Genomic DNA, 15,276 nt, shown 5'->3' on the forward strand with positions numbered 1-15,276 from the left:
CTCACTGTGTCCTGCTGGGGATATTAATGGATGCCAGATTCCGAATGGAACAAGGACGGGGGAGGAATGGGGCTCCCGCCTTCACATCAGGGCCGTAAACGTGGGGCTGATGAGAAACCCAGATGGGGGCTGGATGGGAAAATGGGAGAGGGGGACAGGTGTGGAGAGAAGCAGACAGACAGGGGTGTGTGTTGGGGGGTCAGCAACGGCGCAGTACCCCCTGAGCACCCTGCCTCCAACCCTGCTCCATCACCCCCCACCCAGGGCAGCCCCTGCACCTGGGGGGGCAGTGCCCCCACCCGGCAGGCACTGCCCACCCTTGACTGAGCGAGCCAGCCTGGGCTCCCCCTTGTGGCCAGTGTCCGGGGGGGGGGGGAATTCCCTCAAAGGATCCTGACTCCAAGAGCCCGGGGTGGTGATGGCTCCTTTGCCTCTGTTTTTCCAGCTGTTCCCTCAGGAACCCGTCTTGTCTGGAGCGAGGGTCACCTGGACCATGTCCCCATCTGTCTGAGCGCCTCTGCGCTCCCCCCCCCGCTCCCCTATGCAGATGGCCTTGCTGCCACCCATCACCCCTCGCCCCTGGCTGGGAGGGGTCGGCCCCGCCTGAGGTGTGGAGCGTGGGCAGGGAGGTGGGCCATGAGCCCGCCATGGCTGCAGCTGATGGCTTCTGCAGACTTGTTTTTGTTCAGAGTGAAATACTGGGCCCAGCTGAGAGGGGGCGCGGGGGGGGGGGCAGCCTGGGAGCTGCATGCAATTGTGAAATGGGCTCTGGGTGGCTGTGAAGTGGGGCGTGTGTGTGTGTAATTGTGATACCTGTGAGCCACTGTGCTATGGGGTATGTGCAACTGGTGATTGTGAACTTGTGGTGGGTGCATCTGTGAGGCAGGGTGTGTGACTGTGACTGACACGGGGAGGGCGCCATTGTGTGGCGGGGTGGTGTGCGATTTGTGATGAGGCGGCTGTGCTTGTGGAATGGGCCATGGTGAAATGGTGCATGTGTGTGCGAGACAGCGTGCGTGCGGTGCTGAAGCAGGCTGGGTGCCTGCTGCTGGCAGGGGGTGCGTTCTGTGCATGCGATGCGTAGTTGGGTGGGATTGTAGGGGGAGGGGCTGTGTTTGGGCAGCAAAGGCTGTGTGCCTGGGAGGGGGTGATTGCGAGATGGGGTGTGTGAGTGAACTGCTGCCCCCTTTGCTCTGAGTGTGTGTGTGTGTGCATGTGCCACGTGTGTATTTCCCTTGGACCCTCCACACCCCCTCTCCTGCCAGCTGGGAACAAAGACACTGTTGATTGGGTCTGAAAAAGCCCGTCTCTGTGAGTGTCCCGGGAGGGGAGATTGGAATTTGGATAGAGCTGGCCAGCGCACCTGAGGGGACCCCTACCCCCTCCCCAGTCCTGCTAGTCCTCCCTGCTTCCCAGCCAGGGCCCCCCTGCCCTGAGCCCCCAGCCAGGAGTCCAATAGTTGGCCTCCAGTGCACCTGGGCAGGGAGACCCCATCTCCTCACTCACGGCCAGCCCCCCTTAGCTGTCCAGACACCCACTTCCATGCAGCCAGGCCTGCCCGCTCTGGGAGTGTTCCTCCATCATCTGCGTCCCAGACCTCCCCCAGCTCAGCCCCCAGGGCAGAAGGACTCTCTCGGGGAAGGGGATTCATAGGTTGGGGGAGGCTGAATATGGAGATGGGAATCACGGCTGGAGGGGGGGACCCTGGTAGCTGCGGGGGGGGTAAGTGAGTTCATGTGATCCCAGAACTGGGAGCTCTGTGTGGCTGGGGAGGGGGCCCCTGTCGGGGAGGTGGGGACTGTTTGCAAAGCTTTGCCACCACCCGCCCCCCATGTCCCACAGCAGAGCCAGTGGACGTGCTGAAGGCACTGCAGTTCCAGGCCCAGCCGGACGGTGTGCGGAAGACGATGGGGTTCTGCCCCGCCAGGCGGGCAGGGACGGGGCCGGATGTGGCCTACAGGATATCACGGCAAGCACAGATCAGCGCCCCCACCAGGCAGCTCTTCCCAGGTACTGGGCCATGCGCCCCCCTCCTGCATGGGATAGTCCACCCCCTCCCTGTCCTGCGGCGTGTTCCCCCTCCTTGTGTCCTCCATCAGCCGTGCCCTTCCCACGGCCCACGGGCGTTGTTCCCACAGGCTCCCCCCGCCTCTGTGGCTGGTCCCACACCTCCCAGCTCCCAGCATGGTCCCGTGCCCCTAGTGGAACGTTCCTATATCCCCCTTGGCATGTTCCCGCACTCATCTGTGTCCCTGGTGGAACATTCCCACGCCCCCTTGGGATGTTCCCACACCTCCTGTGCCACTAGTGGAACATTCCCACGCCCCCTTGGGATGTTCCCACACCTTCCATATCATTAGTGGAAAATTCCTGTGTGTCCACCTCCAATTTCTTACATCCCCATTGGGATGTTCCCACAACCCCCGAGTCCCTAGTCTAGTGGAACATTCCCATGCCCCCTTGAGATGTTCCCAAACCTCCTGTGTCACTGGTGGAACATTCCCACGCCCCTCTTGGGATATCCCTGCACCCCCACCCCCATGTCCGTAGTGGAACATTCCTACACCCCCATTGGGACGTTCCCACGCCCCCCCTCCTGTGTCTCTAGTGGAACATTCCTACATCCCCCTTTGGCTGTCCCTGCACCCCAGTGTCCTGCCCCCCGAACGGCCCCGTGGGGTCCCACAGCCCCGGTGTCTCCCCAGGGAAGTTCCCGGAGGATTTCTCCATCATGGCCCTGGTGAAGGCCAAGGCTGGGAGCCAGGCGTTCCTGCTCTCCGTGTACGACCAGCACGGCACCCAGCAGCTGGGCGTGGAGCTGGGGCGCTCGCCCGTCTTCCTCTACCAGGACCAGAGCGGCCGGCCCGCCCCCGAGGACTACCCGCTCTTCCGGGGCATCAGCCTCGCTGACGGCAAGTGGGTACCCCCGACCCCTGACCCCTGACCCCCCACCCCCCACCCCGTCCCCGAGGACTACCCGCTCTTCCGGGGCATCAGCCTCGCTGACGGCAAGTGGGTACCCATGACCCCTGACCCCTGACCCCCCCACCCCGCCCCCGAGGGCTACCCGCTCTTCCGGGGCATCAGCCTCGCTGACGGCAAGTGGGTACCCCCTGACCCCTGACACCCCACCCCGCCCCCGAGGGCTACCCGCTCTTCCGGGGTATCAGCCTCGCTGACGGCAAGTGGGTACCCCCTGACCCCCCACCCCGCCCCCGAGGACTACCCGCTCTTCCGGGGCATCAGCCTCGCTGACGGCAAGTGGGTACCCCCTGACCCCTGACCCCAACCCCCCACTCCGCCCCCGAGGACTACCCGCTCTTCCGGGGCATCAGCCTCGCTGACGGCAAGTGGGTACCCCCTGACCCCCGACCCCTGACCCCCAACCCCGCCCCCGAGGGCTACCCGCTCTTCCGGGGCACCAGCCTCGCTGACGGCAAGTGGGTACCCCCTGACCCCTGACCCCTGACCCCCAACCCCCACCCCACCCCCGAGGGCTACCCGCTCTTCCGGGGCATCAGCCTAGCTGACGGCAAGTGGGTACCCCCTGACCCCTGACCCCCCACCCCGTCCCCGAGGGCTACCCGCTCTTCCGGGGCATCAGCCTCGCTGACGGCAAGTGGGTACCCCCTGACCCCTGACCCCCAACACCCACCCCGCCCCCGAGGACTACCCGCTCTTCCGGGGCATCAGCCTCGCTGACGGCAAGTGGGTACCCCCGACCCCTGACCCCTGACCCCCCACCCCACCCCCGAGGGCTACCCGCTCTTCCGGGGCATCAGCCTCGCTGACGGCAAGTGGGTACCCCCTGACCCCTGACCCCCCACCCCGTCCCCGAGGGCTACCCACTCTTCCGGGGCATCAGCCTCGCTGACGGCAAGTGGGTACCCCCGACCCCTGACCCCTGACCCCCAACCCCAACCCCGAGGACTACCCGCTCTTCCGGGGCATCAGCCTCGCTGACGGCAAGTGGGTACCCCCTGACCCCCGACCCCCCACCCCGTCCCCGAGGGCTACCCGCTCTTCCGGGGCATCAGCCTCGCTGACGGCAAGTGGGTACCCCCGACCCCTGACCCCTGACCCCCAACCCCCCACCCCACCCCCGAGGGCTACCCGCTCTTCCGGGGCATCAGCCTCGCTGACGGCAAGTGGGTACCCCCGACCCCTGACCCCTGACCCCCCACCCCGTCCCCGAGGGCTACCCGTTCTTCCGGGGCATCAGCCTCGCTGACGGCAAGTGGGTACCCCCTGATCCCTGTCCCCCAACCCCCACCCCGCCCCCGAGGACTACCCGCTCTTCCGGGGCATCAGCCTCGCTGACGGCAAGTGGGTACCCCCTGATCCCTGTCCCCCAACCCCCACCCCGCCCCCGAGGACTACCCGCTCTTCCGGGGCATCAGCCTCGCTGACGGCAAGTGGGTACCCCCGACCCCTGACCCCCAACCCCCACCCCACCCCCGAGGGCTACCCGCTCTTCCGGGGCATCAGCCTCGCTGACGGCAAGTGGGTACCCCCTGACCCCTGACCACCCACCCCGCCCCCGAGGGCTACCCGCTCTTCCGGGGCACCAGCCTCGCTGACGGCAAGTGGGTACCCCCTGACCCCTGACCCCCAACCCCCCACCCCCACTCCACCCCCGAGGACTACCCGCTCTTCCGGGGCATCAGCCTCGCTGACGGCAAGGGGGTACCCCCGACCCCTGACCCCTGACCCCCAACCCCCCACCCCACCCCCGAGGACTACCCGTTCTTCCGGGGCATCAGCCTCGCTGACGGCAAGTGGGTACCCCCTGACCCCTGACCACCCACCCCGCCCCCGAGGGCTACCCGCTCTTCCGGGGCATCAGCCTCGCTGACGGCAAGTGGGTACCCCCTGATCCCTGTCCCCCAACCCCCACCCCGCCCCCGAGGACTACCCGCTCTTCCGGGGCATCAGCCTCTCTGACGGCAAGTGGGTACCCCCGACCCCTGACCCCCAACCCCCACCCCACCCCTGAGGGCTACCCGCTCTTCCGGGGCATCAGCCTCGCTGACGGCAAGTGGGTACCCCCGACCCCTGACCCCTGACCCCCCACCCCGCCCCCGAGGACTACCCGCTCTTCCGGGGCATCAGCCTCGCTGACGGCAAGTGGGTACCCCCTGACCCCTGACCACCCACCCCGCCCCCGAGGGCTACCCGCTCTTCCGGGGCACCAGCCTCGCTGACGGCAAGTGGGTACCCCCGACCCCTGACCCCCAACCCCCCACCCCCACTCCACCCCCGAGGACTACCCGCTCTTCCGGGGCATCAGCCTCGCTGACGGCAAGTGGGTACCCCCTGACCCCTGACCCCCCACCCCGCCCCTGAGGACTACCCGCTCTTCCGGGGCATCAGCCTCGCTGACGGCAAGTGGGTACCCCCGACCCCTGACACCCAACCCCCCACCCCGCCCCCGAGGGCTACCCGCTCTTCTGGGGCATCAGCCTCGCTGACGGCAAGTGGGTACCCCCTGACCCCTGACCCCCCACCCCGCCCCTGAGGACTACCCGCTCTTCCGGGGCATCAGCCTCGCTGACGGCAAGTGGGTACCCCCGACCCCTGACACCCAACCCCCCACCCCGCCCCCGAGGGCTACCCGCTCTTCCGGGGCATCAGCCTCGCTGACGGCAAGTGGGTACCCCCTGACCCCTGACCCCTGACCCCCCCACCCCGCCCCCGAGGGCTACCCGCTCTTCCGGGGCATCAGCCTCGCTGACGGCAAGTGGGTACCCCCTGACCCCTGACCCCCCACCCCGCCCCCGAGGGCTACCCGCTCTTCCGGGGTATCAGCCTCGCTGACGGCAAGTGGGTACCCCCTGACCCCCCACCCCGCCCCCGAGGACTACCCGCTCTTCCGGGGCATCAGCCTCGCTGACGGCAAGTGGGTACCCCCGACCCCTGACCCCTGACCCCCCACCCCCCACCCCGTCCCCGAGGACTACCCGCTCTTCCGGGGCATCAGCCTCGCTGACGGCAAGTGGGTACCCCCTGACCCCCGACCCCTGACCCCCAACCCCGCCCCCGAGGGCTACCCGCTCTTCCGGGGCACCAGCCTCGCTGACGGCAAGTGGGTACCCCCTGACCCCTGACCCCTGACCCCCAACCCCCACCCCACCCCCGAGGGCTACCCGCTCTTCCGGGGCATCAGCCTAGCTGACGGCAAGTGGGTACCCCCTGACCCCTGACCCCCCACCCCGTCCCCGAGGGCTACCCGCTCTTCCGGGGCATCAGCCTCGCTGACGGCAAGTGGGTACCCCCTGACCCCTGACCCCCAACACCCACCCCGCCCCCGAGGACTACCCGCTCTTCCGGGGCATCAGCCTCGCTGACGGCAAGTGGGTACCCCCGACCCCTGACCCCTGACCCCCCACCCCACCCCCGAGGGCTACCCGCTCTTCCGGGGCATCAGCCTCGCTGACGGCAAGTGGGTACCCCCGACCCCTGACCCCTGACCCCCAACCCCAACCCCGAGGACTACCCGCTCTTCCGGGGCATCAGCCTCGCTGACGGCAAGTGGGTACCCCCGACCCCTGACCCCTGACCCCCAACCCCAACCCCGAGGACTACCCGCTCTTCCGGGGCATCAGCCTCGCTGACGGCAAGTGGGTACCCCCTGACCCCCGACCCCCCACCCCGTCCCCGAGGGCTACCCGCTCTTCCGGGGCATCAGCCTCGCTGACGGCAAGTGGGTACCCCCGACCCCTGACCCCTGACCCCCAACCCCCCACCCCACCCCCGAGGGCTACCCGCTCTTCCGGGGCATCAGCCTCGCTGACGGCAAGTGGGTACCCCCGACCCCTGACCCCTGACCCCCCACCCCGTCCCCGAGGGCTACCCGTTCTTCCGGGGCATCAGCCTCGCTGACGGCAAGTGGGTACCCCCTGATCCCTGTCCCCCAACCCCCACCCCGCCCCCGAGGACTACCCGCTCTTCCGGGGCATCAGCCTCGCTGACGGCAAGTGGGTACCCCCTGATCCCTGTCCCCCAACCCCCACCCCGCCCCCGAGGACTACCCGCTCTTCCGGGGCATCAGCCTCGCTGACGGCAAGTGGGTACCCCCGACCCCTGACCCCCAACCCCCACCCCACCCCCGAGGGCTACCCGCTCTTCCGGGGCATCAGCCTCGCTGACGGCAAGTGGGTACCCCCTGACCCCTGACCACCCACCCCGCCCCCCAGGGCTACCCGCTCTTCCGGGGCACCAGCCTCGCTGACGGCAAGTGGGTACCCCCTGACCCCTGACCCCCAACCCCCCACCCCCACTCCACCCCCGAGGACTACCCGCTCTTCCGGGGCATCAGCCTCGCTGACGGCAAGTGGGTACCCCCGACCCCTGACCCCTGACCCCCAACCCCCCACCCCACCCCCGAGGACTACCCGTTCTTCCGGGGCATCAGCCTCGCTGACGGCAAGTGGGTACCCCCTGACCCCTGACCACCCACCCCGCCCCCGAGGGCTACCCGCTCTTCCGGGGCATCAGCCTCGCTGACGGCAAGTGGGTACCCCCTGATCCCTGTCCCCCAACCCCCACCCCGCCCCCGAGGACTACCCGCTCTTCCGGGGCATCAGCCTCTCTGACGGCAAGTGGGTACCCCCGACCCCTGACCCCCAACCCCCACCCCACCCCTGAGGGCTACCCGCTCTTCCGGGGCATCAGCCTCGCTGACGGCAAGTGGGTACCCCCGACCCCTGACCCCTGACCCCCCACCCCGCCCCCGAGGACTACCCGCTCTTCCGGGGCATCAGCCTCGCTGACGGCAAGTGGGTACCCCCTGACCCCTGACCACCCACCCCGCCCCCGAGGGCTACCCGCTCTTCCGGGGCACCAGCCTCGCTGACGGCAAGTGGGTACCCCCGACCCCCGACCCCCCACCCCCCCCCCCCACTCCACCCCCGAGGACTACCCGCTCTTCCGGGGCATCAGCCTCGCTGACGGCAAGTGGGTACCCCCTGACCCCTGACCCCCCACCCCGCCCCTGAGGACTACCCGCTCTTCCGGGGCATCAGCCTCGCTGACGGCAAGTGGGTACCCCCGACCCCTGACACCCAACCCCCCACCCCGCCCCCGAGGGCTACCCGCTCTTCTGGGGCATCAGCCTCGCTGACAGCAAGTGGGTACCCCCTGACCCCTGACCCCCCACCCCGCCCCTGAGGGCTACCCGCTCTTCCGGGGCATCAGCCTCGCTGACGGCAAGTGGGTCCCCCCGACCCCTGATACCCAACCCCCCACCCCACCCCACCCCCGAGGACTACCCGCTCTTCCGGGGCATCAGCCTCGCTGACGGCAAGTGGGTACCCCCTGACCCCTGACCCCCAACCCCCCACTCCCACCCCACCCCCGAGGACTACCCGCTCTTCCGGGGCATCAGCCTCGCTGACGGCAAGTGGGTACCCCTGACCCCTGCCCCCCAACCCCCACCCCACCCCTGAGGGCTACCCGCTCTTCCGGGGCATCAGCCTCGCTGACGGCAAGTGGGTACCCCCTGACCCCTGCCCCCAACCCCCCACTCCGCCCCCGAGGGCTACCCGCTCTTCCGGGGCATCAGCCTCGCTGATGGCAAGTGGGTACCCCCGACCCCTGACCCCTGACCCCCCACCCCGCCCCCGAGGACTACCCGCTCTTCCGGGGCATCAGCCTCGCTGACGGCAAGTGGGTACCCCCGACCCCTGATCCCTGACCCCCACCCCGCCCCCGAGGACTACCCGCTCTTCCGGGGCATCAGCCTCGCTGACGGCAAGTGGGTCCCCCCGACCCCTGACCCCTGATCCCCGCCCCCGTGGACTACCCACTCTTCCGGGGCATCAGCCTCGCTTATGGCAAGTGGATACCCCCTGACCCCTGATCCCCGCCCCCCCACCCCGCCCCCGAGGGCTACCCGCTCTTCCGGGGCATCAGCCTCGCTGACGGCAAGTGGATACCCCCTAACCCCTGACCCCCAAACCTCGCCACCCCGCCCCCGAGGACTACCCGCTCTTCTGGGGCATCAGCCTTGCTGACGGCAAGTGGGTACCCCCGGACCTCTGACCTCCCACCCGGCCCCCGAGGACTACCCCCTCTTCTGGGGCACCCACCTCGCTGACTGCAAGTGGGTACCCCCTGACCCCTGACACCCAACCCCAACCCCGCCCCCGAGGACTACCCGCTCTTCCGGGGCATCAGCCTCACTGACGGCAAGTGGGTACCCCCTGACCCCTGACCCCCAACCCCCCACCCCGCCCCCGAGGACTGCCCGCTCTTGCGGGGCATCAACTTCGCTGATAGCAAATGGGTACCCCCCGACCCCTGACCTCCAACCTCCTTCACCCCACTCCTGAGGGCTATCCGTTCTTCTGGGGCATCAACCTTGCTGACGGCAAGTGGGTACCCCCTGCCCCTGCCCCCCAACCCCCCCATCCCACCCCCGAGGGCTACCCGCTCTTCTGGGACATGAACCTCGCTGATGGCAAGTGGGTACCCCCTGACCCTGACCCCCAGCACTGCAGCACATGGGTACCCTCTGCCCCCTACACCGACCCTACTCCAACACCTGAGGACTCCCCTTTCCATCCCTGCCTGCTCCCATCAGCGTGTCCGTGTCCCCAGGTGGCACCGGCTGGCGTTGAGCGTGCGCAAGCAGTCGGTGACGCTGATCCTGGACTGTAAGAAGAAGGTGACGCGGCCGCTGCCCCGGGGCCCCCGCCCGGTGATCGACACCCGCGGCATCACTGTCTTTGGCACCCGCATCCTCGACGAGCAGGTCTTCCAGGTACCAGCCCAGCCCACCCTGCGTCCCCCTGCCCACGGGGACCCCGCCTGACCCCCATGTCTCCCCTAAGACTGTCTGTGTGTGAGGAATGGGGGGAGGTGCCTGGGGGTGATTTGGGGGGATGTTGGGGGTTATTTCTGGGTGGGATCACAATGGGGAAGCAGGATGGTATCAGGGTAACTCCTCTCCTTCCCGCCCTCCCTCCCTGTACACACCCCTCCATCTATTCCCCCAATCCATCCATCCCGCCATCCATCTATGCCCCAATCCATCCACAACCCATACCTTCATCCCCACCCTCCTTGCCTCCATCCATCCCCAAACACACCTGTCCATCTAGTCAATCCTCCATCCATCCATCCATCTTTGCACACACCCCTCCACTCACCCATCACTGTCCCCCCTCCATCCCCACTTCCCTCCACCCATCCATCCCCACACACCTGTCCATCCATCCACCCATCCTTCCCTCCATCCTCACCTTCCTCCCTCCATCATTCCCCACACACCTGTCCATCCACCCAATCCTCCGTTCATCCATCCCTACACACACCCCTCCACCCATCCCTCCCTCCATCCCCACCCTCCTTGCCTCCATCCATCCCCAAACACCTGTCCATCCATCCCTCCATCCCCACCTCCCTCCCTCCCTCCATCCCTACACACACCCCTCCACCCACCCATCCCTGCATCCCCAGCCTCCTTGCCTCCATCCATCCCCAAACACACCTGTCCATCCATCCATCCATCCATCCATCCATCCATTCATCCCTCCATCCCTACCTTCCTCCCTCCATCCATCCCCACACACCTGTACATCCACCCAATCCTCTGTCCATCCCCAATCCATCCGTGATCCATCCTTTCATGCCCTCCCTGCAGCTCCCCATCCGTCTACCCCCCGCAACCCATCCGTGATCCATCCCCTCCCACTCCTCCCTGCAGCACCTGTCCCTCTCTCTCTGGCCCCTTTCCCCATTGAGGGATATGATCATTCCCCTCTGTTCAGTGTTGCTGAGGCCTAATCTGGAGTACTGTGTCCAGTTTTGGGCCCCACACTACAAGAAGGATGTGGACAAATTGGGAAGAGTCCAGTGGAGGGCAAGAAAAATGATTAGGGGGCTGCAGCACATGACTTAGGAGGAGAGGCTGATGGAACTGGGATTGTTTAGTCTGCAGAAGAGAAGAGTGAGGGGGGATTTGATAGCTGCTTTCAACTACCTGAAATGGGGTTCCAAAGAGGATGGATCTAGACTGTTCTCAGTGGTGGCAGATGACAGAACAAGGAGCAATGGTCTCACGTTGCAGTGGGGAGGGGGGGTCTAGGTTGGATATTAAGAAACACTATTTCACGAGGAGGGTGGTTAAGCACTGGAATGGGTTCCCTAGGGAGGGGGTGGAATCTCCTTCCTTAGAGGTTTTTAAGGCCCAGCTTGACAAAGCCCTGGCTGGGATGATTTAGCTGGGGTTGGTCCTGCTTTGAGCAGGGGGTTGGACTAGATACCTCCTGAGGTCCCTGCCAACCCTGATAGTCTATGAGTCTATGATTAGTGTTGGGTGGGGACTCCAGGCCCAGCAGTGCCCGTCCCCCCATCACCCCGTCTGTCTCTCTCTGCAGGGTGACATCCAGCAGCTGCTCATCGCCCCAAACCCGCAGGCAGCCTACGACTACTGTGAGCACTACAGCCCCGACTGCCACGCCCAGCCCCATGCTCCCCAGGCACAGGAGGCGCAGCGGAGACCTGCCAGGCCCGAGGTGAGGGACGTAGGGCAGACCGAGCAGGTCAGGCCTTTGGGTGTGGTCTCGAGAAGGATACTGGGCTGGATGGGCCCAGCAGGCTGAAATTGGGGGGATACAGGGCTGGACAGGCCGGGAGGCTGATCTCATGGGGGATACGAGGCTGGATGGCCTGTGGGGGAGATACGGGACTGGTCGGGCCCGTGGGGCTGATCTAGGGGATATACAGGGCTGGTCGGGCCTGTGGGGCTGATTTGAGGGGGGTTACAGGGCTGGTCAGGCCCGTGGGGCTGATCTGGGGGTATTAGGGTTGCCAGGTGCCCAGTATTCGATTGGAACGCCTGGTCGAAACGGGACCCTGGCGGCTCCAGTCAGAAACACCGACTGAGCCGTGAAAGGTCCGGTCAGCGGCACAGCGGGGCTAAGGCAGGCTGCCTGCCTGCTGTGGCTCTGCACAGCTCCCAGAACCTGCGGCATGGCTCCCCTCCGGTTCCTATGCGTAGGGGCGGCCGGGGGGGCCGCATGCTGCCCCTGCCCCAAGCACCGGCCCCGCAGCTCCCATTGACCGGGAACCGTGGCCAATGGGAGCTGCGGGGGTGGCGCCTGTGGTAGGGGCAGCGTGAAGAGCCACCTGGCCATGCCTCTGCATAGGAGCTGGAGAGGAGACATGCCGCAGCTTCCAGGAGCTGCCTGAGGTAAGCACGGCCAGGGGCCTCCACCCCTGACCCCCTCCCCAGCACCGCAACCCCCTGCCCCAGCCCTGATTCCCCTCCCGCCCTCCAAACCCCTCAGTCCCAGCCCAAAGCACCCTCCTACACCCCAAACCCCTTATAGCTGGCCCCAGCCCAGAACCCACACCCCCAGCCGGAGCCCTCAACCCCTCTCACATCCCGACCCACTGCTTCAGCCCAGAGCCCTGTCCTGCACCATGAACTCCTCATCCCTGGCCCCAGCCCAGAACCCACACCCCCAGCCGGAGCCCTCAACCCCTCTCCCATCCCGACCCCCTGAGCTGGCCCGGTGAAAATGAGCGAGTGAGTGAGGGTGGGAAGAGTGGGTGACGGAGGGAGGGGGATGCAGGGAGCGGTGGGCAGGACCTCAGACAAGGGGCGGGCAGGGGGTGGGGTAAGGGTGTTCGGTTTTGTGCATGTAGGATGTTGGCAAGCCTAGGGGGCATATGGGGCTGGTTGGGCCCGTGGGTCTGATCTGGGGGGGTTACAGAGCTAGTTGGGCCCCTGGAGCAGATCTGGGGGAGATACGGGACTGCTGCTCCTTTGCTGACGTTTTCAGGTGCAAAAGGAAAAAACTTGAAACCTCCCGAGGAGACACTGCCGGGTTCATCTCAAACCCCCACCCCCTATCTGTCCCTCAGATCCCACCCACCCACTGGGACTCCGAACTTACCCCCTAGGGAAACACTGCCAGCTTCATCTCGGGGGCCCAGACCTCCCACCTGCCCTTCATAACTGCTGTCCCCTCAACTCTCCCCCATATGGGGCCACCTGCACCCGTGTTCCCAGCATGCCCTGCTCCTCCTCGGGGCAACCCATCCCTCGTGTTCCCAGCATGCCCTGCTCCTCCTCGGGGCAACCCATCCCTCGTGTTCCCAGCATGCCCTGCTCCTCCTCGGGGCAACCCATCCCTCGTGTTCCCAGCATGCCCTGCTCCTCCTCGGGGCAACCCATCCCTCGTGTTCCCAGCATGCCCTGCTCCTCCTCGGGGCGACCCATCCCTCGTGTTCCCAGCATGCCCTGCTCCTCCTCGGGGCGACCCATCCCTCGTGTTCCCAGCATGCCCTGCTCCTCCTCGGGGCGACCCATCCCTCGTGTTCCCAGCATGCCCTGCTCCTCCTCGGGGCGACCCATCCCACGTGTTCCCAGCATGCCCTGCTCCTCCTCGGGGCGACCCATCCCTCGTGTTCCCAGCATGCCCTGCTCCTCCTCGGGGCGACCCATCCCTCGTGTTCCCAGCATGTCCTGCTCCTCCTCGGGGCCACGCGCCCCTGTATTCCCAGCATGCCCTGCTCCTCCTCGGGGCAACCCATTCCTCGTGTTCCCAGCATGCCCTGCTCCTTCTCGGGGCAACCCATCCCTCGTGTTCCCAGCATGCCCTGCTCCTCCTCGGGGCCATCCGCCCTCGTGTTCCCAGCATGCCCTGCTCCTCCTCGGGGCCATCCGCCCTCGTGTTCCCAGCATGCCCTGCTCCTCCTCGGGGCAACCCATCCCTCGTGTTCCCAGCATGCCCTGCTCCTCCTCGGGGCGACCCATCCCTCGTGTTCCCAGCATGCCCTGCTCCTTCTCGGGGCCATCCGCCCTCGTGTTCCCAGCATGCCCTGCTCCTCCTCGGGGCCACGCGCCCCTGTATTCCCAGCATGTCCTGCTCCTCCTCGGGGCCATCCACCCTCGTGTTCCCAGCATGTCCTGCTCCTCCTCGGGGCCATCCGCCCTCGTGTTCCCAGCATGCCCTGCTCCTCCTCGGGGCCATCCGCCCTCGTGTTCCCAGCATGCCCTGCTCCTCCTCGGGGCCATCTGCCCTCGTGTTCCCAGCATGCCCTGCTCCTCCTCGGGGCGACCCATCCCTTGTGTTCCCAGCATGCCCTGCTCCTCCTCGGGACCACGCACCCCCGTATTCCCAGCATGCCCTGCTCCTCCTCGGGGCGACCCATCCCTCGTGTTCCCAGCATGCCCTGCTCCTCCTCGGGGCCATCCGCCATCGTGTTCCCCGCATGCCCTGCTCCTTCTCGGGGCCACGCGCCCCTGTATTCCCAGCATGCCCTGCTCCTCCTCGGGGCAACCCATCCCTCGTGTTCCCAGCATGCCCTGCTCCTCCTCGGGGCCATCCGCCCTCGTGTTCCCAGCATGCCCTGCTCCTCCTCGGGGCCATCCGCCCTCGTGTTCCCAGCATGCCCTGCTCCTTCTCGGGGCAACCCATTCCTCGTGTTCCCAGCATGCCCTGCTCCTCCTCGGGGCCATCTGCCCTCGTGTTCCCAGCATGCCCTGCTCCTCCTCGGGGCGACCCATCCCTCGTGTTCCCAGCATGCCCTGCTCCTCCTCGGGGCCATCCGCCCTCGTGTTCCCAGCATGCCCTGCTCCTCCTTGGGGCCGTCCGCCCTCGTGTTCCCAGCATGCCCTGCTCCTCCTCGGGGCAACCCATCCCTCGTGTTCCCAGCATGCCCTGCTCCTCCTCGGGGCGACCCATCCGTCGTGTTCCCAGCATGCCCTGCTCCTCCTCGGGGCCATCCGCCCTCGTGTTCCCAGCATGCCCTGCTCCTCCTCGGGGCCATCCGCCCTCGTGTTCCCAGCATGCCCTGCTCCTCCTCGGGGCCACGCACCCCTGTATTCCCAGCATGCCCTGCTCCTCCTCGGGGCCATCCGCCCTTGTGTTCCCAGCATGCCCTGCTCCTCCTCGTGGCGACCCATCCCTCGTGTTCCCAGCATGCCCTGCTCCTCCTCGGGGCCATCCGCCCTCGTGTTCCCAGCATGCCCTGCTCCTCCTCGGGGCCATCCGCCCTCGTGTTCCCAGCATGCCCTGCTCCTCCTCGGGGCAACCCATCCCTCGTGTTCCCAGCATGCCCTGCTCCTCCTCGGGGCGACCCATCCCTCGTGTTCCCAGCATGCCCTGCTCCTCCTCGGGGCCACGCGCCCCTGTATTCCCAGCATGTCCTGCTCCTCCTCGGAGCCATCCGCCCTCGTGTTCCCAGCATGCCCTGCTCCTCCTCGGGGCAACCCATCCCTCGTATTCCCAGCATGCCCTGCTCCTCCTCGGGGCCATCCGC

The 15,276-nt window shown here is 67.0% G+C and overlaps 1 protein-coding gene across 1 annotated transcript; it reads left to right on the forward strand.

Moving 5' to 3' along the window:
- The first annotated feature begins 979 nt into the window (after positions 1-979).
- LOC115643397 (collagen alpha-1(XI) chain-like) lies at positions 980-12,912 on the forward strand. Its single transcript, XM_030547396.1, has 6 exons — positions 980-1,058; positions 1,843-2,010; positions 2,706-2,916; positions 9,601-9,763; positions 11,382-11,519; positions 12,874-12,912. Exons 1-6 carry the CDS (start codon positions 980-982, stop codon positions 12,910-12,912), a joined length of 798 nt encoding a protein of 265 aa, XP_030403256.1.
- Positions 12,913-15,276: the final 2,364 nt, after the last annotated feature.

Source organism: Gopherus evgoodei, unplaced genomic scaffold, assembly GCF_007399415.2.
Source record: "Gopherus evgoodei ecotype Sinaloan lineage unplaced genomic scaffold, rGopEvg1_v1.p scaffold_58_arrow_ctg1, whole genome shotgun sequence".
NCBI classification, from domain to species: domain Eukaryota; kingdom Metazoa; phylum Chordata; order Testudines; family Testudinidae; genus Gopherus; species Gopherus evgoodei.